Genomic DNA, 24752 nt, shown 5'->3' with positions numbered 1-24752 from the left:
TTGCATCCAACACGTGGCCCAAGAATACAATGATCAAAGCTCGAAAATCACCAAGCTTTTTAGGTAAAACAGACGAAAACATGTTGGACATGGACAGCGAGTATCGCAATTGTGCGATGCACCTATCATGAATTCATGATAAAATGCATCAATTATTTTGACACATTGACATGTCTAACGACCTGTGTCCACGTCGTGATTTGAAAGACACAGGCACGAAAATGGTGATCAAGCGGGGGACAAGTGTCTAGAACGACAATACTCCAATAAGGAATTCAATTAGAATTTTGCTAGTTATGCATGAATTACAGGGCCCCCCAAAAAAACCAACCAATTGATATTATCTGCGTGTGCTTGGAAATATTTTTTGAAGCAAGCAACAAAGGTCCAACTCGCAGATTGTGACTAGAGGGGTTTGTTTGGCAGGCTGTAAGGCTTGAAACCCTACTTCATGCACTACTGATAATAATCCATATAAAGGGTCAATTTCTAACATGCACACTTTAACATCTAGTGAAGCAAAAAAGCAAAAAAAAATAAAAATTGATCAGGGCATTTCAACGGGATTAAAGTGACCCTTCATTCTTTATATCCAACTATTGATTCTTCACTCATCAACAACCTGAGATCACTCCACAACACCTGCCTTGCTTTCACATCATCATGAACGGTAAGAAAATAAGTGGGTACACTCATGAACCAATAATACAGGACAAGACACTCCAAACATGCCATAATCAATTTAAGGAAGACGGTACACAAACAAAAAAATATATATAAAGATTTTCGGTTGCAAACTACAAGCAATCAGGGCAGTTGACTTCACATTGTACTCTCCACATGTAACAATAGTATGTCAACTGAGCAAGTGGAGATACATTTGTGTATGTTGTTCAATTCATTTCAAGTCACAATAGTGACTCGTCTAAGCAATCAATCAAGTGTAGAACGGAGAATCTTGTCAACATCAAAATTCTTCACAATTGAGAAACAATCCACGGCAATGAAATCATAGAAGCAATACCTAAGAGAACGGAGAATTCCTCATCCACAACACACCAATCATTTGCCCATTAGCACCATCAATTACCAGACGTTACGACAACATTATACTCATTTAAGCGTCTCTGAAATTGAGCCAACTGTGTCTGCAATTGAAAGATTCCTGCAGCCTTTAGTGATAAAATAGTATTCAACTTGGAAATATAATCATCCAGTTGATTTCCTGGTTGGTCAGCTCCAACGAGTAAATTCATCTCCTGCATAGGAAATTAACAATGTTAAGAAAATACTAAGTTTACCTAATCATCAAAGAAAGGCGTAAGACTTGTACCCACCTCCCTAACAATGTCTATTGTTTCCTCCACCTGTCTCCGGTGAGCAGTTACGAGATCTTCCTCTTCCTATTTTCCAAGCAAAACAGGCACCACTCAGTACTTTAATAGTCAAAAACATTTTAGTCAGTATAGTAAAAGAATATACCTTCAGGAGGGCATTTAAATTATCGTCAGGATCAGAATGATTAGCCTCAAAATGCAATTCATCCACAAGTTTAACACGAGATTCTATCTTCCTCTTGTCCCCCACGGCAGATAATTGGTTGTTATCCACCCTCTTACTTGTTTTTCTCGTTCTATCCTGTTCATATGTTGGTCCTAGGTAATCATATTCATTTGCAGTTCTGGCCTTTTGACTGCCTCTTTGACCATTTTGTGGATCAGAATACACAGATGGTATCAAATTTCCCCCCATTCTACCACTTGGAACACGGTCCACATTATTCGGAGGAGAGGGTTCCCTTTCTAGCTGTTTGGGCCAACCAAATCGATTCTTGTCACTGGAAACATATGTTGTTTCATCCTCCAAGGTATCATCATGAGATAAAACTGAAGAGCCAGGCAACACAGTAGAGTCTCTAAGGTTTGAGGAAGAAAGAGGATCCCTTCTAGAGGTGTTCCCTTTTGACAGGCTCTTAACTCTGAAATGTAACTTTCAATTAGAATATTTTATAGTATCAGATCAATCGCTTCCTTACCAGAAAATTTCAAAATATATACCTGTCAGCATATCTTAATGTGTTAAGAGTATGCTCGCATGAACCTGAGCTAGGTGAAATGCATGATATCATTACAGTGCGTGAATCACCAACAAAAGAATCTCGCAGAACTTCAGTCAATTTACTTCCTCTGAAAGGGATATGCCCTTGGTCATTGTCTAGGGCTCTAATGCATTCTTTCAGAGCAAGTAAACTTTTATTTATTTCTGCCCCTTCAATCCTAGAATAAAACTTAAAAAAACAAGTTAATTAAACCAAATAAATCTTACATAATTACATCTGGACATAGACACATAAATTATTTGGCAAGTCTTCCAGTTACTCAAATGAAATATCAGCTAAAAATCTGATTGAAGATAAAAACAAAATCCCACCTAGTCTGCTTATCATTATCTGTCGTATCTGCACCACGTTCACTTCCAGCCAGATCTATAAAAGATAGTTTGCCCACAAGTCGGGTAGGCTTTGATTCAGTCCCATCAGCTGATCTCTTGATACAAAGCTGAAGTATAGCATGCGATCGAGAGGATTCCTCATTTGCTCCAGTTGTACCAGTACTTCTTGTGGAATTACCTCTCTCAATAAATTCCTTGATTGTCTCAACTTTAGATACTCTATATTCTTGCAAGCCAACAATGCAAACCTGCTGTTTCCCATCCTCCCTCATGCAAAGTTTTCTGCAAAATCAAAAAATTAATCAAGCAAATAATCCCCAAAGTTATAATTATTCCAGTTCGCAAGTTGATGACTTACTTTCGTTCATTGAGGAGATCAAAAAGTTTCCCCCCATATATTTCGAAGAAACTAACAAACAGTTGGAAACCTTGGTTCCGGTATGTGTGGTGCATTAATCTTAAAATATCGTGGGATGCTTTGAGAGGCAATGGTTCCATGGTATATGTCTTCCCACTCCCTAGATAATGAAGTAATTTAATATCAACTAAAATGTTTCGAGGTAGGAGAAAATCAAGGTAAATAAAATACATGTTTAACAAACTGCTTCATGGATTACTGATGAAATAGAGATTAACTTATTCAAAGTATATAGTAGAACACCGACATCTATTCAAATTCATCTCCAAAAAGAGAGACATTCATAAGATATTCTAATTTAATTAGGATAACAGTTGTAGTTAAGAAAACAAAGGAAATAGGCATTGTACAATTAAGCAATGGGGTAGAGGGAGTTTATAGAATTCAGAGAAGAAAGTTGAAAACAAAGATAATGAAGATTTGAAGAGGAAAAAAGAAATCAAGCACATTCAATCATTTGCCTGATAATTTTTTAAGTGGTGTATCAGTATATGTAATAAAATTTGATCCACTATGCGCCCAAGACAATATTTACTTGGCATGTATAAATTGAAACAAAATACCACATACAGCTAATATCTAAAAGGAGAGGATTAAAATGTACACTCTTTATGGGATTGAAAGGTCTGCAGATAGTGCTAAATCTTATCAAAGGAAAATTCATCAAAACAAAAGCCAAATAGGTTCATGTGGGTTAAAAAGAAAGCACAGAATTTGTCTTGTGATTCAAACATTTAATGTAAGAAACACAGACATAAGATTGCAAGCCTATAAAGCACAGAGATGCCATTTTGGTGGTGTCCGACATAACATATTGACTGCACGTATCCAGATGTGACTAATTTTAAAATTATTCAGATACATAGACAATACTTTAAGCAACTTATAACAATACTCCACCAATCAACTTCATTTTAATGTATAATGTACTGTTTAAGATATAAGTAAATGTCAGCTCATCTATATGATTACACATACCTATGAATACTTAATCTAAAATTTGGTATGTATGGTCATCAAGATAATATTGCATTATTCAACGCTTAGAATTTTTTAATTGATATACCCTGTATTAGTGGAGTAAGTATTGAAGATTTACTACTGAACTAAGTGCATTTCTTCCCTACAAACACACACACACACACAGAGTCCATTGTCCAATTACTACAATTTTTAGAATTTCAAGTGTCCCCATGTTAGTGTAACATCACGTGTCAGTGTTAGTGCTTCATAGTTGCAAACTAATATGTTTAACTTTCAATTATATATGCTTCATGGATATGGAAGTAAAAAATCATAGAACATACAAAAAATTTAAATCATTAGTCATCTTCACTTTCATTCATGTCCTTCACTATACTTGCAAACCCAAAATGTTTTGAAATATTCATCAAACATTAAATGTCTTTATCCTAAAAATATAGTAAACAGATAGTAATTGTTCAGTTCAATTCTAAAATGTTGAAAGGTATTCTTAGTTTTTATAATTTGGTGGTTAGTGCTCAATGACACATTTGCCAATTAGAAATAAACAAAATCTTACCAGTTTGACCATATGCAAAGCAGGTTGCTTTTGTTCGTTGGAAAATCAAAGGAACAATCGGCTCCACAGTCTCAGCATACACCTAGAGCAAACAAAAAAGTAATTAATCTATTGAAACCACTGAATAATTAGTCAACATGGTCACAAGAGCTACAGCTAATTAAATACTCACTTCATCATTTGAAACATCTTCATTCAGCACAGCATCAAAAACAAACTCATGTTTCTCAATATATTCTGTTAAGTCAACCTGCAGACACAAGTGAAGTGGAGATAAACTTAGAAAAAGATACAAACCCAGACAGTGCAGTATGAATGTTTCAATTGTAAAATTGTAACATGAATGTATCAACATTAATTAATTGGAAAAATATTGACCTTAGTAAATTGTCTCTTTGACAGTAATTGTAAGGTCCAGTCTGTGCAATTTGAATTGTTTACACACAGATCACAGAATGAGAAAGAGAAATTTTGAAGTTATTGATTATTTGATACTAGCTTGAACTACATTGATGTGAAAGGTTGCCTCCATCTAAGTCAATCTACTTTGATTTCTTTTAATTTATTTTTCCCTTACCCTTATTTTGAAGAGCCAGGCTGTTACTTTGAATTTGGATACAACAAATAAATGAGCAAAATCTTCATTTAAATTTGCCAGGATCATTGGCAATAATATATTTTGAGGAAGCTTATACTTATCAAATTCTACTAGGCATAATGCACTTTATGTTCTAAAAAACCTTTAATAGAACGTAAAAAGCATGAGACATTACATATGTGGAAGTTTGATGTTGAAGTATCAGAGATAAAAGCAGCAGATTATTATGTCATGATGTTTAGTAGTTTGGTCGACTCCTGTATTGCTTGTGAAAAGTACTTTGTATGTCAAAATATCCCATGCCAACTGCTGCAAAGGCAGCATAGAGTAGTTTGTATTCAATTTGAATACTTGATAATATATAATCCAGAGTTGACATCAAGAAAATGTAGACTTTTTTTACAACCTAACACTTGCTCACCTTGAGTTTTCTTTCATGCACTGTGAGAAAATTTGAATCTATGTAAATAATGTCTTCCTCTTTCTTTGCTATTTCCTTCTTATTTAGTGGTCTCTTCCGAACCTGCAACAGGTTGCAGTATTATAGGCCAAAATGCAATTGTTAAATGAACTAAAGCCAAAGGCCCTTAATTTATCAATAAAAGAAAAAGTCGCATGAGGCACAAAAAGGGAACACACGACCAGAAGCATACCACAACTTTGATCTTGGCAACATTGTTTGCTCTCTCTTTATCTGCTGAGACACTTTTAAGGAGATGGCTCTCAGGCAAGCCCCGAGACCTTGGTACAAGTTTGTTGCCAGAGAGAATCGACTCGTAGCCATCAAAACTTTGTCCCTGAATAGTATGATTCGTTAAATACTCATTGTGAACACCATACATCTATTAAGAGTCAAATTAAAATTTCCAGTCAGTTGGGTTTTCACAAAAATCATCATGCTGAACACCGGAAACCTAATTAACTAGCAATAAATATTCACTATCCACTTAAATTATTAGGCAACACATAAAACACTAGCATCATGGTGCTCATTCAAGCAAGTCAGTTCAATTCAAACTGATTGAAATTAAAACATTTTAGCTTTTTCTGCTTGGTCTTCACAACTTTCCAGCTAAATAGTCTATTTGATTTATAAGCTATTTCCGTACACAGAATAAGCAAATCAAAACACACACATGCACCAAACCTCAGGTAAAAGCTCGGTATCGAAAGAATGCAGATCAAGCAAGCCACTGGTTAAAACGCGATCATCGTCGTTTCTCCTCAAGCTCGAAGATCGAGTCCCGAGCTCCTGCATAAAACAATTCGTTCCGTACATACACCGACGAATAATTAGCTCTCGCCGTGTTTGATTTTCACATAAGGAAACAAATGATCGAGAAACCGAAAACGAAAACCTCACCTGCGCGTAAGCCGAAGAGTGTAACCACCTTCCGTGAGCGTCGAACATGAAGTTATCGGAGCTCTGACGGTGGTGGTGCACGGCGGAACTAGATCGTGGCATCGCTCTCCCACCAACCACACTGGTCAACTTCGAAATTAACAATTAATTTCTCGTTCAAGCACGAGTATTCACTATGCACGCGCACAAGACGAGAAATAGAATCGGAAACAGAAACTGGAGAATCTAAACGGAGATGAACGCTTCAACGCTTATATTATCATTCCTCTCTCTCTTTTCCTTTTTCAAAAAAATTTATCGGGAAACAAACAGTGCTGCGAGGATAGAAAGTGAAAGAAGAGTTTAAAAACTTCAAAAGGAAAAGCGCTCTTTCTGTGTGACGAGAGTGAAACGGAGTTGAAGCGCGTGTCGTCACGCCGCAATCGTGAAGAGGAGAAGGAGCGCGTGCGCGAGTCCGGTTAATGTTTTCGAAAAAAGGAAGTGTACCAGTGTTTCGCGGCTTTGCGTTTCCTTTTTTTGCCCCACCTGAAAATTATGAATATCCAACCACGCGCTGTGATCCAGCACGTTTGACACGCGCGTGTTTGAGTCAGTCGAGGTAGTAAATTGTCAAAGATAATGTGCGCTTCACGTCGTCGAGAGAGCGTGGCCCCACTTTTTTTTTTTTATATCCAAGTATCATATTGGAACTACATAAAATTATTATGTTTATTATGTGTGATTAAGCTTTTTTTTTTTAAGTTTTTGATGTAATTGTATACTCAAACTTAAACTCGTGAGCTTTAATTAAATTAAAACAATCACATATAAGTTGATTCTTCCACCGGATATTTTCGACTAAGTTCACACTTTAGGTAGCATTTGGGCCTTCTATCTTTTATTGGGCTTTTGCGGAAGTATTTGTTACTATGCTCCCTTTGGAAGAATAAGGAGAGGATAGGATTCTTTGGAAGTATGTTCAAATGGTAACTTTACTACTTCAACTGCTTACTATTTGTTGATCAATCATGATGGGTTTACTCAAACTAGAAACTGCAAATACATGTCAAAGTCAGATTTTGTTTCGTTTGGAAAGTTCTTCAAAATGGTATTCCTACAAACACATTTCGTGCCTCTACATATGGCTAATCAAGAAAACTACAAGTCTGTAACTCGTTTGAAACATGTACGTATAGATGGGTATATGGGCAGTGGTCAGCCTGCAGCCCACTCGGGCCTAAAGTCTCATTTAGATTGGCCCATTTTATGGGTTAAAGGGGCTTGGTCTGCAGGCTTGGGTTGTGGACCAACCCGTTTAATCAACTTAATATTTTAAAAAATAAATAAATATTTATTTATTTACTAAATAATTGCATATTTTCATTTGATATTTATTTATATCATCATTCATTTTCAAATGTCCTTGAGATACTTTGTTTTTGTCACTAAACCAGTTTTGCTTAAATTTATTCCCGTAAAAAAATATTTTAGTCCCTATTTTTTTAATCCTATAATATGTAGATCATTTGCTTTAGTTCCTAACAAATATTTCTCAAAGGAACTCGTTTAAAATAAACTAAATATTACAGTGGTTAAAACAAAATAAGAAAGATCGAAATAAAAAATTATAGGTACCAAAGGTTATGCAATCTTTTAAGAACCAAAAACAAATTACAATTATATTTTAAAGATTAAAACATATTTAAGTCTTTATGACAAATCATGTCACCCATTTCAATTATTTTTGTTTAATATATCCTCAGAGAGTGTGTCTCATCACTCATGAAAATCACTACAAATCTCTCTTGAGGGAATTATCTTAGAACCATACAACTACGAGAATAACAAAAAAGGAAATAAGTTGAGTTTTTCACAGAATTATAGGTTTTCACTCTTTTCCTTATTCTTTTAATTTCTTTTGTTATTTTTATGTTTAGCGAGATCTTTCATTCTTGGAGTTGAGTGATTTTTTTTTAATCTTGTGAATCTTTGTTTTGGGTTTTGATAAAATTTGATTTCTTTTATTTTCGAGCTTTTTATATTTTAAGAATCGACCACTTTTGGAGTGTTTTTGGTTTATATGTTCAACAAAAATTTGATATATGATTTGAACCTTGTGACTCTTTAAACTAAAGATAATTATTGAATATTTGTTACTTCTAAGAGGATTGTGTTTCTCTTGTTCAATTTAAAATTCATTTAAGGCAGCATTAAAAAGAAATTCAAAGAGCTTTTTTTTTATTAGGAATACATATAAATAAAAATTCTCCACGCCTAATCTGTTTCCATATCTTTGTTGCATAGATACCGTTGGAAAAGAAAAAAGAAAAAAAAAAGTTGTGATCCGTAAGAACTAAAATTAATATAAGGAAAAATTATAAATTAACACTATAAAACAATTATATATCATTATTTAATTATAATTTATTATATATAATAAATTTATTAATTTTTATGATAATAATTTTTTTGTCTTATTTTAGTTCATCTAGATTCTAATTAGTTAAAAATCGATTAAAAGATAAATAAAATTTAGAAAAAAAATATTTTCTTCAAAGAAATAACATCCGAATGATACGATAATTTTTTCAAAAATTATATCAGCCGTGATTTATTATTAAACGATAATCTAAAATTATTTTTTTACACATTAAATGCATAATATTAAACTCAAATAATATAATTTCTTACACGATTTCCGTGTTCAGGTTAAAACAGGTGTAACGGCTGTTAGAACCTACCACATCCACTGAACCTCTACTGTGTTTGGTCCAAGTCCAACCTAATAAGAAACCCCGTGAGCCGTTAATGCGATCCAGCTCAGCTCAAAGATTCTCTCCGATTCCTTTCACTTTAGATCCTCTCCGTTCGTCATGCTTCCCACACTCTAAAGTCACCAAATCAAACGGTCAACAACATCCTTCACACTTCTCCCATTTTTTTGTTATCCGCTGCGGTAATGTTAACATCATCTATTATAGTCATATTAACAAAAAGACTTTGATGCGAAATCATTGACAATAGGACTTTTGTAACAATTAGCGTAAAACTCATCATATTTAACAAAAACTATCAAAGTGTGTATCAATTCAAGTAGAATTGTTTTAGCTTAAACGTAATAATTTTGAAAACATATTTCCTAATGTATATTTTAAGCACACTTTATTTAATTGAAATTTATTATTAAAAATAACGAAATTTGTATTTCTCAATAAATCTTAAATCTCAAACAATAAAGGAATGCGTTAAAAAAGTGTGTTTTTTTTTGTTTTTTTTAATACCTCGTAACTCGTAACAAATACAAATAGTAGAATTAGGAAAAGGTAAAGGTCATTATCGTAAACAACTAGGCTTAAAATTCTCTTTTTTCTGTCATCTTCACATTTTTCTTCTTCTTCTTTCTCACTTCTTGAACCTCTTTCTTTCCACTACAGCTCTGTGCTGTTGCTCTCTGCGGCCAAAACGCGAACGCGGCTTCGTCACTGGCGAATCTCACATTCCGAGCTACCGATTAGAACCGTTCGCTGAGTCGCGTCACCGAGTCCGATCTTCCAGCATGTTGGACGGCCTGCTCGGTCGAGGATTCGCCGCGAAATGGTTCAACGCTGCGATTTCTCTGCTACTTTACTTTTTGATAGCTATTAACTGATTCGGCTTGAGAATGTAATTATTGATATTTGTGTTATGCTTTGCTTTTTTTCTTTTTGGTGTAGCAAATCGTTGATGAAATTGACGAAGAATCGGATCGACTTGATAAGGAGGAAGAGAAAGGCGACGGAGAAGTTTCTGAAGAAGGACATCGCTGATCTGCTGGCGAATGGTTTGGATGACCGTGCTTATGGAAGGGTAATTGCTTTTTAGTTTTTATGTTCATTTCTTTTTTATTTGGTTTGTTGTTGTGAATTGTGATGTAATGTAACACCGGAACCGATATTTTAGATCATTGCACTGCTTTTGAATCTCTTTGCCTAAAGAGCATACAAGATTCTGCTAATAGTAAAAAAGGTTAGTGGTGGATCCTGAAAACAAACGGAATATAGCAAAAATTAAAAGAACAAAATCCTTTAACATCACTAGCAAATTTTTATTTAGATAATACACACACAATATTATTTACTTTTTCTTACTTTTATATAGAAAAATATCACCATTGTCAAATAATTGAGCTAGAATAAACTATAATAGGAGATAAATTCATTGTCATGAATGGAGATTTTATTTTATTGGGTAAGAATTAAATAAATGTATAATTAAAAATTTAGGAATAAATTATGGAAATACATTGTGTGAATCAATTATTAATTTAATATTGTGTCAAAATTCAAATGTATGAAATGTTAATGTCAATTTATAAGTGTAGAAAGTTTTGGTATGAACAACTGGATATCATAGGATTGACTAAATTTAAGCAATAATATTTGGGAGGAAAATAAAAATGACAATATATAAGATACATGATATGCAGAAAGCCACGAGATGTATTGAGAAAGATGGTATATTGAGATAAATCCTTATTCTCAATAATCAAGAATGAAGAATTAAATTTAATATGGGAGTTGATAATTAAGTTAATAAATTATAAGAGTATTTTGGAAAATTAAAAAATTATACATATAATTTTTAGAAGAATTTTTGTTTGGTGTGTGGGGGGAGTTGTTGGAATCTGCCCGTCGAAGGTGCTCAATGGATTCTGATAATGTTTCGGCAGCATAATGGAGACTTTGTTAGAATAGAACTTGAGTGAGATGGCTTACGAGAACTGTTTTTCAACTGTGTGCTTGTTTTCTTTTTTTGTTTAAAGTGTTAGAATGATGAATTCCTATCTACTATCTACTTATTGTTTAATTGAAAGGGACTTTAGGACTTACAAAGTGTTTTGCTTGTGTCCATGATTATTGTCATTGCAACATAATATTTTTGCTCAATTTATGTTTTATCCTTCTTGTGGGGTGGTTATACAGGCTGAAGGACTCTTTGTTGAGTTGACTTTGTCGTCTTGTTATGATTTTGTTGATCAATCTTGTGACTTTGTGTTGAAACACCTCCCAGTGCTGCAGAAGCTGAGGTATGAATCGATTTTAATGATTTATGCTTTAGATATTGATGTGACTTTTTTTTTCTTTTTTCTTATTTTTTTTCATTTGAACCATGTTGATAATTGATAAAGACAATTTGCTAGGCTTTATGTGTCTGTTATTATGACTTCTTTTTGGTGGTTATTTGAAAGAAACAATCAACCAAGACTGTATCTTTCTCAAGTTTCACTGTCCTGTGATTTCCCATTCAAAATCACTATTTATTACTTAGAAGATATTAAAATAAACCTTAAGATCATTTCTATGTATCTGATGATGTAGAAACTTTCTTACAAAATCTTCCACTTTGTTGTTCAGTGTTCACTTTACTTTTCAATATTAAAATCAAATGAAAGTTCTGAGGTTTTGTTTGGAGATTATTCATTTTGGTTCAAGACAGACAGTCCTAGTTGGTTATCTTCTTTCTTTTGATGTTGTCATAAATTGTCTTTCCTCCTTGCATGCAAAACGAAAACAATTGTTGAAATGCAATACTTTTAGAGGGAAATATTTCCTTCTCTTGCGCTATGACATAATTTGTGAAATAAAATAGGATTAATGTTCATCTGTACAACTCTATTCTTACATGGGTGTGCATGTATATAGGCTTTAAGTGTTCGGCATGTAGTCCTTCTACATGATGCAGTGCACTGCTGAACATAGGCTCTGACCTATGAAGCTCCGACTCCAACCCCGACACCGACATCGCGACACAGCTAATTTCTAAAACATAAGAGACGGGGATATGGCATATATATATATAAGCATCAAAAAATTATATTAAGTAACACCATTATCATTTAAAAGAAAATTTCACAAGGCAAAAACTTTGTCTCTTTAAAAAATAATCTAAAAACAAACTTGTTAATATATTTAATAAAGAGTCTCACCTAAAATGGTACCAAGATAAATCATCATAATTGAAAAGATAAATAAAAAATTGTTAATCCTAATCTATCTAAGTTTTTCCTCTTCCTTCTTGATCATCATCATTGAAAAACACAACTTCTAATTCTGGTTTATCAAGGGATAAATTAGCAACTTCAAGGATTCCATTCTCATCAAGTGATCCAAACTGCAATATCCCACATTTTAGTTTCTTCTTGATGATATTGCGGGAAATTTCTTGAAAGAAGACGAAGATTACTATGAACAAATATTAGATCCTCTGTCCGATGAGGTGTCATCTTGTTTCTTTTGATTGAATGAATGAAAGAGTAAGTACTCCAGTTTCTTTCACAGCATGATGATGATCAAGGTTGCCCTAGTAACTTAAGAGCAATCTTTTGAAGTGTTGGTGCATGAGCACCATCAACTAGCCACCAAGACTTTTCCTCCATCAGACCTCTAATACCTTTTGAAGCATTTCAATCTTTCACGAATAAGTTCTTCATCTTGGTGTGGAGGAATTCTATTTGAATCTTCACTTACGAACCTATGAAAGATAAAGAAAAAATTATAAAAATTGGAAAGTAAAGAAAAGGTTTCAAAGGTGCAAACCTTACAAAGTTACAATGCACCTAGTCATAACCAAAACAGTAAGTCAGAGGTCAGCAACCATAAACGCAACAAACAACAAGTCAAAGTCAGCAACTGTAAATGCTACGAAGGTCATAAGCTGAATGAACAGCGGCAACAACAAACTCAAACCAGTAACGAATAGACATGAACTAGGGAACCAATGAAGACGTACGTGAATGAAAGAGTGACACGACTAACGTGAAGAGGAATCATTGTCATTCTAATTTGATTTAATCTAAATTCTAATATGTTATTATAATTTAAAATATAATGTTTTATCTTTAAGATTTAAAAAAAAAAAATAGGAAGCATAAACAATGTGAAGAGGAAGCGTGAAGAGGAAATAATAAAAAATCTAATCTATTATTATAATTTAAAATCTAATCTTTTATCTTTTAAGATTTAAAAAAATATGATTTTGAAAAAAAAAATAACAAAAGCCGCGTCTTGTATGTTGGCTTCCCGTGTCCAGTGTCCGACACATATCCGGTGCGTGTCCGCGCGTGTTCATGTCATTGGCGTGTCAGAAATGAGGACACCGCTGTTTAGGGCCGTGTCGGTGACAAATGTTGACCTTTTTATTGATCCTTTACTTGAAATTTCAATACTCAAGGTTATATTATTGAATTTATCTATCTAAACTTTGTATATGATAATATCCAATAATAATAATATGGCCAAGAAATATTCATATCATGGGCAACACAAATTTTATTAAAAGATTGTTATGTTTTGTCATAATTATTATCAGCTGGTTATCAGATTATTGGCCAAAGTAATTTTTTCCTGTATTCTTTTAATAAGAGTGGGAGCACTAGGAATCTTGTTCTCCAGTAGTTTCTGTTCCTGTTGTTGATATGAATATGAATTGTTTGGACCCATGCAGCGTCTAAATATTCTTAAGTTCATGGGACCATTTCATATTTTCCCTCATGTCTTTTGCAGTGGATGCCCTGAGGAAGTCAGGGAGGCTATATCATCTCTGATGTTTGCCGCTGCAAGATTTTCTGATCTACCAGAGTTACGTGACCTTCGTCAAATATTTCAGGATAGATATGGAAGTTCTCTAGAATGTTATGTCAATCAAGAGGTCACTCTTCACACCCTTTTCTATTTCATGAGAATTTTACATATTTATGACTTACACTTGAACTGACTCATTAAATATGCCAATTATCAGTTTGCTACGAATTTGAATTCAAAGTCTTCTACGTTGGAGAAGAAGGTTCACTTGATGCAGGACATTGCTTCAGAGTTTGCAATAAAATGGGATTCCAAAGCTTTTGAACTAAGGATGTCAAAATGCTCTGTTTTTGCACAGGTGCTGTCTTCAGCCCTTTGTTCTCAAATGGATCATTTTTGCTATTATCTTAGAAAAATACTTTCCTCTACATTTTTTTTTCCAGTTGGGAAATCATTTTGAGAATATACGTGAATTTTATTAATTGCTTGCATATGTCTGTATGTATCTTATATATATATATATGTGTGTGTGCGCGCGCGTGCTCATGCAGGACCGCAATAATTTTAAGTCTAACCACACGAGTGATCATGATATACCATTACAAGGCAAGGATGCTACCCCAAAAGGAGTCAAGTTTGAGAGAAGTCATGACCATCCTAATGACAGGCACAAATTTCAGAATGGCAAGGAGGCTGTTGTCTCAAAGGGAGACGAAAATCATCTCTGTTCCAAATCCAACCCTCCAATCCCTGAAAATGGATTCAAGCCACTAAGCAGTTACGATGAAGTAAATCTGAAAAGGGATAGCCATGGCAATCCGTTACCTGGAAGAGAAGAACTTTCTAAGGTGAGTGATAGAGGCTATTGGAAGGAGGGTAGTATGCTAAAACCAATTGGATCTTCTTCCAAGGATACAAGAGAGGAACAATTTGAAGGTGGTTCCAATCTGCATGATAGTTGGGGGAATGCCAGGCGTGTAAAAGAAAGCCAGGACACTGCTACTGCTAGGAAGTCTCCTGGCCCTGCCGGATCTCGTTCAAAGAACAATGTGAATGAGTCATATGTTGTTAATCACGGTGGCCTACCTGATGTTGATTACTTGGAGAGAAAAAATCCAAAGGATGAAACTTTTAGAGTAAAGCCCTTCTACAATAATGCGAATCCACCTGCTTATACAAGAGAGGAACAATTTGAAGGTGGTTTCAATCAGCATGATAGTTGGGGGAATGCCAGACGTGTAAAAGAAAGCCAGGACACTGCAACCTCTAGGAAGTCTCCTGGTCATGCAGGATCTCATTCAAAGAACAATGTGAACAAGCCATTTGCTGTTAATCATGGTGGCCTACCTGACGTTGATAACTCTGAGAGAAGAACTCAAAAGGATGAAACTCCTAGGGCAAAGCCCTTCTACAATAATGCCATGATCCCACCTCCTTATGTAAAACCTCATTCTAAACTGAAGAACAACAAGCATGAAAACAATTCAGTATATTCAAATATTGACAGTGATGGGATCCGTACATACCCTTTGGTACATGAAAAGCCTGATGCTGCTCCTACAATGGACAGGATCCAACCAGGTTTGGATGATTCTGAACGGGATTTGCAGGCCACTAGACATGCAAGACTGAGTAAACATGGTCATGAAAAAGCACTCTCTGTTCAGGAAGATGCTACAGAAGCCGTTGTATTAAAACAAAAGTCTACAAGACGGAAGCACTCAAAATCAAGATCTACTCAAGATGATGCCAGTAATGAAGATGCTGAAGTTGTGAGAAAACCAAGGAGTAGGAGACGAGATGAACAAAAACGTGGCCTGCAAATTTTGTTTGATGATGAGCGGCACAAAAACGATGAAGAGGAAAGGGTAATAGATAGATTACTGATCCATTATAGCAAAAAACCATCCATAAATGTTCCTGAAAAAACAAGAAGAAAGTATAGAAGTTGCCTTGTACATCAGATGGATAACTCAACCAGAGATGGACCTGATGAGACACCAGAGATGGTTACTCGTCCACCAAGATCAGTTTCACTTCCCCGTGAACAAACAGAAGCTGTGGAAGTTAAAAAAGTATATGCTCGTGCTGCTTCATTTCAGCCTGAGAGGTTGAACGAAGCTCGGCATGTACATCCCAAGTTACCTGACTGTGATGATTTAGCTGCTAGGATTGCGGCCTTGAGAGGAACATAAGTGATAGAATCACGATGAATAAGTACTCGTCTACCAGCATGATTGCAGTGATTATGGTCATCATGCTTTAATCTCACGTACGGTTGGTATTGTTGAGGAATGCAGTGTAGTGCTTTAATTTCCAAGTGTCGAATACGCCATAGCTATATTATTCGTCAGCCATGGCCGTTCCTGTGTTGTCATCATATTTTCTAATGATGGTTTTACGCAAAATTCATAGTGTTTTCAAATGTTATGATTGTAAAAGTGTTTTCTGTCGAGTAAACGTGGTTTTGTGCTACAGTTAGTCGACCATATACATTGTAGTACCACACCTCCAAACATGAATTTCGTTGAGGATACACTATTACAATATTGTCGTTTTTAAAAAAAAAGTAAAATTGATTGTGAAATGATCAATGTGGTGGAAGTAAAGGTGTATCTTGTCTTTAAGGGTGTGTTTGGTAAGAGAGAAAGACATAGAGTGAATAAAAATAAAAAAAGAGAGAAAAATAGGGTGAATAGAAATAAATAAGAAATACAATGAAGCTTAAAAGTGTTTGTTTTGAGAGAAATAGAAAAGAAAATACTCTCCCTCTTCCAATTTATATTTTCTCTTCTCACCTCTTTCCATTTCCACGGTAATTTGGTAGCACTATTTAAGAAATATTGTATTAGGATGTTTCAATAAATTTTTTGGAAGTGGAGTTTGCCAAATGCCAACTTATTCCAACCAGCAAGTGTTGATGGAGTTGGTTGTAAATTTTGTTAAGGCAGAGTTGGATTGTAATTTTGATGGCCTATCATTAACTAAAGAGCTGTCTTTTTTTTTTCTTAAACACATTTACTTATAAATTTATCTACATCTAATATATCTAGTAGTCTAGAGAAATTACATTTTTAACCTCGCTTTATTTGTTGACATGTGTCAATTTTTTTGGTTTTATGGTCTTTTTGGTTTAAAATGGTAAATTTGAAGCACATAAGGCTCAAGTAGGCTTGCTTGCAATTGTCATTCTTCTCTCCCTCAATCCTAAGCTTTCATTTTCTCTTTTCATCATCTCTCTTTGTTGGTTGGTGTTGTATTTTGGATTTCTGGTAGGGTTTCATGGTTTAAATCTATGTAAATGAGTAATTTTGTCTGGGGGATGGAAGTCAACTTGCCCTTTTCTAGTTCTCCCCAAAAAATAGATTTTCATCATTTTTTGACTCCATTTTTAAAGAACTAAAAAAAATGAAACAATTTCAATTTTTCACTTTTCGAGTTCTAAAAGTTTTAAATGAAAAATTAAAAATGTTTCTAACTATCTTAATAGAAAAAGCAAAAAGGATTAGCAAAAGTATTATCGAAAGTATTCTTAAAAGTATTCTAAGCCTAACGAAAATAAAACAATTTTTCAAATTGCTATTTATTAAATTTAAATTCAAAAAGATAGATGAATTGAGCGAAAACAAAAAAGATTCAACAATTTATAAGAATAATCCAATGATTTCTGAAACAACCATTTCAATTTAATCGATAAATTCAGTAAATTGTTCATTGAATTCTAGGATCTCTGAAACAAAATAAATTGTTTCGTTGTTGCTTTTTGAGTTTAGGATCTCACGTTAGCTGTTGCTCTTTGAGTTTAGGATTTTCATTTTATTCTTTACAACATCAACACCGAAGAGTCGAGTAGAAACAATATTATTCTACTATCCATTTCTTTTTTCCTTAATCATTTTCTTGGTTTTGTTCTTTTTCAGTGAGAGCGCTTATCCATAAAGAGAGAGACAAAGGCTTTTCTACAACATCAACCCCAAAGAGTCCAGTATTGGCCTCTAAAATGGTATTATTCTGTTACCCAATTCTTTATTTTTCTTTCCTTAGTTATTTTCTTGGTTTTGTTTTTGTTCAGTGAAAACGCTTCTTCATGGAGAGATACAAAGGTATTCTTTACACATCAACATCAGTAGAAACGGTATTATTCTGCTTCCCACTCTTTTTTTCGAGACATAAGAGGGAGAGAAGAGAATATAGACATGTAAAGTAAGATAGTTCTAACTTTTTTTGGGAAAAATGTAAATAATATTAAACCCAAAATGATACAACAATAAACGGGACATACCCCGCAGCTAGAGAAAATCAAAAGCCTCCCTAATACAAGAAGGCCTATATCAAGATGCTAAAACAAATGCAACAGGTGCGCTTGTCTATACATAAGAAACTTAATCTTGCTAATAACCTCTATTACAGAAAATTGATAATCTTCAAAAATCAGCTTGTTCCTAGACAGCCAGATGCAGTAGATTGTAATTGCTATAGCCAGACAACGTAATTTTCCTTGAACACCTGATGTGGATCTGCTTCTAATTAAAGAGTCAATAATGCGCTGTAAAGAAGGTAAGATAGTTCTAACTTGATAGCAAAACAATATAAAACTGAATATGAACTGGGATTGAGTATCGATTCATGGGTGACATTGATGTTTTGATGTGTTCAATTTTTTGAATGATATTTTTTTCGAATCCACTTGGCTGTAGAAAATTGGTTTATTTCTTCCTATTTTTATCATTCTTCCATTTTTGAATGAGTCAACTCGTGCATACCTCCCTAATGAGCTAAGACATATATTATTGCAACAACTGAAAACTTGATTACCCTTCCTCTACTGTCATGCTACTGTTAAGTGCTTATTTTTTGCTCTTGACTTTGTATCTGTGCCTGTTGTTTAATCTTTTTGACCCTCTTGGCTAACAACTTAATTGTGCTTGCTGTTGTGATGTTATGATTTAGATTTGCTTTTTATTTTTCAAATTTTTCAACCATTTTAAAAAAATGCATTATTATCCATATTTCTTCCAATTTACTTCTCCTGTTCTAGATCTTTTGTAATAATTGGTGATATATTTTTTGTTATATTTTTAAATAGAAAGAGGACTTGCATTCCAAACAAGATAAAAGATATGAATGGATCTAAAGAAACCCTGAAACTTGTTATCAGAATAACTGATCTTTGGTTTGTTGGAACACGGGACAAGACTAAGCAAGCAGAGATGATTATAGTAGATTCCAATGTATCATACTTATTTTACATTTTCTTTTAGTTTTGTTCTTTGGTAAATTATTTTTTCACTAACCATTTGTTACATGTTTTGCCATGAGCAGGGTGACCAAATTCATGTGATTTGTAAGCGAGACCAACTCAAGTATTGGAAGCCAATTTTGAAAGATAATTGTACTTATATGATGCACAATTTTAAAGTGATCAAGAATGACGGTTAATACAGAATTTGTGCACACCCGTGTAAATTGATCCTTACTGGAGTGACTATTATTAGAGAAACTGATTTGGTTAATGTGCCTTTAAAAACGCATAGTTTATTAAATTTGCCGATGTCATTAGCGATAACTTTGAGCGCGGTTTGTTGGTTGGTGAGTGCAGTTATTCTTTAGTCCCTCATTTTTAAATCTTTGTTGCAAACATAAAAGCCATCTTTTTATAACATGTTTTTTTTTTATGGTTGATTAGACATTATTGGTGTAGTTGATGAGGCGGTCTTCCAACAAATTTCATCAAAGAATACGAGGGTTGTTTTTAAACTAAAGGACTTGAGGTTGTATCATTTAGTTTATTCTTACATTTGAAATTGTGGTTTCTATATGCTACACTCCACTCACAATGTATGTATGTTTCCAAACTACATAATACATGGTTGAGTAATATATTTTTATGAGTAATTTAAACTTACGTTCATCTTGGATTATCTAATTTTGCTCTTGATGTCATTTGTTTATAAGAGTGAACAATTGGTGTCCTACACTCTAGGAAGATTATTGTCTGCAATTCTTAGAGTACTTAAATGAGTGTAATAGTGAAGGACCAATAATTATTCTGCTGACCCATGTTAGAATTAAAGAATCACAAGGTATTATGTTATGTGCAATTATTACATTATTCTGTTGTTTAAATGTCATCTTATGTTTCTCTTTTTCCATTCGTAGGGTTGTACCCAACAACAATAAGTAACTCATTACAAGCTTCAAAATTACTAATAAACCAACCAATGCCCAAAATTGAAGAATTCAAACAAAGGTTTTTAGTTTTATGGTTGGGTTGGTTTGATTATGTTTGTTTTTGCCTTTAATATGAATTCTTATTTTGTAGAGTTACCAAATTAAAAATCGAGGTCCACCCAGTTCTCACGTCTCACATTAAAGCAAGTTCACAACTTTCTAGTTATAGCCAATTTTAGATTTTTTTACACAGCTGAGGCAAAGAGTCTTTATGAGATAAACAAAATCTCATAGGTACTGAGATTATTTATGTTTTGCATTATTTTGTCAAAAAAAAAAATCTTACTTATCAATCCAATTACTCTTTTCTTTTGTCCAGGAAATTGTTTGTGTAACCGTGGGTACCATTGGTAGAATTGTCATGGAAAATCATTCATGGTGTTATGCAACTTGCATCACAAGAAAATTGATATAGACAATACTCCATGTGCATGCGACAAATATAATCAACAAGTTGTTGTTAAGGTGATTGATAGACTTTTTTTTACTTTCCATTGTTTTTATGTGCATGTTAATTTTTACCTATTCTTTTTGTTGTCAGTTATAGGTTTGAGGTCATGGTTTACCATAAGGAAGAATGCACAAAATTTTTGCTCTGGAACCCTGAATGCACAGGCCTAATTGGTTAGTCAGCTAACGAAGAAGTTAATAGGTTAAAGATAGCAGTAAATTACTACATAGTGGAAGCTACAACTAAATTTTATTTTTTACGATTTTTTTTCATGATGGATAAATTTAACTATTAACCTATCTTATATGCTCTATGAAAGGATGGTGATATTGATTTGAATGCTTCTCCAGACACACTCGATGAAATCCTACGTTATACACTTGCATTTAAAGTAATGCTGAGGTACTATTTTGTGGAAATTTTTATAGTGTAAATTCAAGCTATAATTTATAACATGTTTAATCGATATTTTAATACTCATTGTCATACATAAATATTATAGTTATATTCATTTAATCTTTTTTGTTCTCAATATGTTTCTGTATATGATGTGGGCACCTTGCAAGGTTATTCGTTCTTATCCCAAAAAGTTTCAGCTCCATACTCTATGCATGCAAATGGTTATCCAGTCGTCTGTAGAAGGGGGAATGGTAAAACAATTCCAAAAAATGGGGTTATAATTGATAACATTATGCCTTACCATCCAAAATTACAGAGAGAAAATACCTAACATATATCAATGTTGAATGGTGTAACCAAAGCATTGCAACCCACCCACCTTGATGAGATAAATGAATATCTAGATTACATGTATGCTTAATTTGTAACGTATAATTTTTATCAAATTACATTTCCACCTTCACGACAACATTGATGAGAATCATGAAACTGGCCAAATACAGGCTAAAGGCCCAAGTGGAGAAGGATGAAGGCCCAAGTGGAGAAAGATGAAGGCCCAGAGGCAGAGGCACTATCAAGACAATTAATGTTGCTGAAGACCCAAACTAATTTGAAGGCCCAAGTTAAATATGTTTTTAGTTATAATTTTTATTTATTGTAGTTTTGGCCCAACCTATTTAGAAGGCCCATGTCTATTTTTATCTTTTTGTTCAGATACACTATAAGTATTGGTTTTTGTTTTGAATAAAAAAAAACTTTTGGCATTTGATAAAATTTGGTGAGAGTTTCTCTCTGGGTTCCTGGTTGAACCAATCTCAGACTTATTAAATTTTCTCTCATGTGTATCACTCTTTTCCTCGGGTGTATCACTCTTCTTTTTCATATTCCTTTGTGGTGCCTCACTATTTTCTTTCTCTTGTTCTCTCTTTTCTCCCATTCTGATTTGGTCATCACACACTTCTCTAGGGGATAGAGGTTTAAGAGTAAATGAGGAAGATTTGGCTATTCGTCTGTAGGGCTTTTCTTTGTTACGGTTCAACAAACGTTGCATTTGTGTAGTCCACACGTCCAGAAATAAGCGTTGAGATTCGTCCAGTTGATGATATACACCAACATTGTCACCAGCTCTTGCCATGATTAAGGAACAAAGAATGTTGCAGTAAATTAAAAAAAAAATCAGGACCTCACCACACTCTACTCACGTGTTTCTCTCTTTATTGGTAGTTCACTCGTGTTTGATGCTCTCAATATAGGCTTTTGTGTGATGTTTTCACTCTTGCCTTTTACCACTCACTCCCTCTTAAGTTCCTGGATAGACCGAATTAGACACACAAGGTAATATAAAATAAAAGGAAAGACAATAGAATTATCAGAGTAACAGATTTGATTTGGGATAACAACTTGGACTTGATTTGGATAGCAGATTGGATTTGATTTGGATAACAGATTAGATTTGGATAACAAATCTGATTTGGATAAATTTTTTTTGATTTGATTTGATTTGGATAATAGATCAGATTTGGGATAACAAATTAGATTTAATTTGGATAACATATATGATAACATATATGATAACAAATAAGATAACAGATAGGATAACAGATAAGATAACAGATATGACAACTAAAATTCAAATGCTCATAACTTTTGCTACGATTGTCTGTTTGAGGCCCACTATATATCAAAACGCTCAGAATTCAGAGGAGAATCTAGATAAGGGGATTTGTTCCACGATTTTCTTTCAAAAAAAAACACCTCTAAATGCCTCAATTTCGTGTTCAAAGATCAAACACCCACTTTTTGTTTTTCAAATTTTTTTTGCAATTTTTTTTTGACACAGTGTGAAAGACACAAGAAACAAGAACAAGGATGTGACAAAAACAAGAACGCAAATAACAGAACACAAGACGCAAACAAAAACGAAACAAGATGTAAACAAGAACGCAAATAACAGAACAAGGACAAAAACACGAACCTAGACAAATTACAAAGAAAAAAAAATAGGATAGGATAGGATAGAACCTGTATCAAGAGCCAAAGCTCTGATACCAGATGATGTGAATCTTACGGGGCGGATCGTTTGATACAGGTTACAGAGATTTGGATGACGCCACTTCCCGTGAAGGAAGATAAGTCAGGGTAGACGCCACTTCCAATGAAGGAAGATAAGTCAGGGTAGACGCCACTTCCGGTTAAGGAAGATAAGTCTGGGTAGACGCCACTTCCAATGAAGGAAGATAAGTCTGGGTAGACGCCACAAGGATTACCTTGATAAGTCTGATAATTGGTTCAACAAGGAACCTAGAGAGAAACTCTCACCCAATTTTATCAAATGCCAAAAGTCTTTTTTTTATTGAAAATAAAAACCAATACTTATAGTGTATCTGAACAAAAAGATAAAAATAGACATGGGCCTTCTAAATAGGTTAGGCCAAAACTACAATAAATAAAAATTATAACTAAAAACATATTTAACTTGGGCCTTCAAATTAGTTTGGGTCTTCAGCAACATTAATTGTCTTGATAGTGCCTCTGCCTCTGGGCCTTCATCTTTCTCCACTTGGGCCTTCATCCTTCTCCACTTGGGCCTTTAGCCTGTATTTGGCCAGTTTCATGATTCTCATCAAACATGTTGTTTTTTTTTACCAAGACCATAAAGAGATTGATGATGTACTATCTAAGTCAAGCATCTCCGATTCACAAAGTTCACTTCTTGGATCTAAGTTTGTCTATGTTGGAAAAAAAGATACTGGAAACCTAAGAAAAAAGGACACACCATAGGCATCCTAATATGGGTTTCACCAAATGCAGGAGAATTATTCTACGTAGGATGATGTTTCCTGTGCAAAGGCCCAACCTTAGAAGGACAGTTGCTAATGTCTAATATCCTACATATAGAGAAGCAAGCTTGGCCATGGGGTTTTTACTAGATGATAAAGAAGTTGTGGAAGCCATAAAAGGAAGAGAAGGACTGAGGCACAGGACATTATTTAAGAAATTTGATGGTTTTAGGTACTAACCTGAAGAAGTTTGGCAACAAACTTGGACTACACTAATTACAGTATATAAAAAAATGAATTATACACTTGACCTCTACCACCAATGTAGTTTTCAAAGAGGTTTTCAAAAACCTGTCAAGGTGTACATGATATCTCTAACCATTTTTCCTTAAGCATGATCATGTATTCACTACTAATTTAGTTACATTGGAGTTTTTTTTATGTACCTGTCTAACCTATATGCAGCTACATCTCAAATGATGTTATACTATAATTCTTACTAGAAGCCCCTCTACTTTCCTATCCTAGGATAAGTACATTTTTTCCCCTTATTTTTAATCTTACACTCTTATACATTGCCTTGTACATTCTTATACAAGTCATGAAAAATCTGTTTTTAACATGTCTAGAGATTCAAGGATTGGTATATTCATTTACGGACGAAGCAAGGTTGACTCTCCACACCCATTGGAATTGCTCCCATTGATCCAAAGGTTTAAGAAATATGTTGGATGGTTGACTAACCATCCAATAATAGTATTGACTTAATCTATGCAATCCATTATTTTCTTTTATAATTGGATATTTTGGCTGGATTTATTTATGCTTGAATTAGAAAGTTATGGATAAATAGATCCAATTGTATGGAATACTGATTATCCAACCAAGAAAAATATTCAATCAAACAATGTAATCAACTACACAAATCGTTACAATAGAATCATTTATTTTGCTTAACAATTAGATTAAAAATTAATTCA

The 24752-nt window shown here is 34.0% G+C and overlaps 2 protein-coding genes across 3 annotated transcripts; one reads left to right on the top strand and one right to left on the bottom strand.

Annotated features, from left to right (window-relative positions):
- Nucleotides 1-757: 757 nt before the first annotated feature.
- Nucleotides 758-6724, bottom strand: LOC100775562 (kinesin-like protein KIN-13B). 2 transcript variants are annotated; one of them, XM_014762273.3, is made up of 12 exons: nt 6374-6724; nt 6158-6262; nt 5664-5852; nt 5432-5533; nt 4585-4662; nt 4413-4494; nt 2810-2969; nt 2431-2733; nt 2058-2276; nt 1483-1978; nt 1338-1403; nt 758-1259 (listed from the first exon to the last, which is right to left on the bottom strand). In XM_014762273.3, exons 1-12 carry the CDS (start codon nt 6473-6475, stop codon nt 1083-1085), a joined length of 2079 nt encoding a protein of 692 aa, XP_014617759.1. In that variant the 5' UTR covers nt 6476-6724; the 3' UTR covers nt 758-1082. The 2 variants fall into 2 exon arrangements, with proteins under 2 accessions (XP_014617759.1, XP_006587517.1); XM_006587454.4 differs by having other exon boundaries at nt 5664-5807; nt 6374-6722.
- Nucleotides 6725-9721: 2997 nt separating this feature from the next.
- LOC100820462 (uncharacterized) lies at nt 9722-17630 on the top strand. The gene is made up of 6 exons (XM_006587453.3): nt 9722-9949; nt 10066-10198; nt 11314-11417; nt 13894-14038; nt 14129-14269; nt 14463-17630. The coding sequence occupies exons 1-6, from the start codon at nt 9909-9911 to the stop codon at nt 16104-16106; spliced, it is 2208 nt and encodes a 735-aa protein (XP_006587516.1). The 5' UTR covers nt 9722-9908; the 3' UTR covers nt 16107-17630.
- The last annotated feature ends 7122 nt before the right edge of the window (nt 17631-24752 follow it).

This window comes from Glycine max, chromosome 9 (genome assembly GCF_000004515.6).
Source record: "Glycine max cultivar Williams 82 chromosome 9, Glycine_max_v4.0, whole genome shotgun sequence".
NCBI lineage: Eukaryota > Viridiplantae > Streptophyta > Magnoliopsida > Fabales > Fabaceae > Glycine > Glycine max.
Note: the sequence above shows the minus strand (reverse complement) of the source record. Positions and strands in the feature narration are given on the sequence as shown.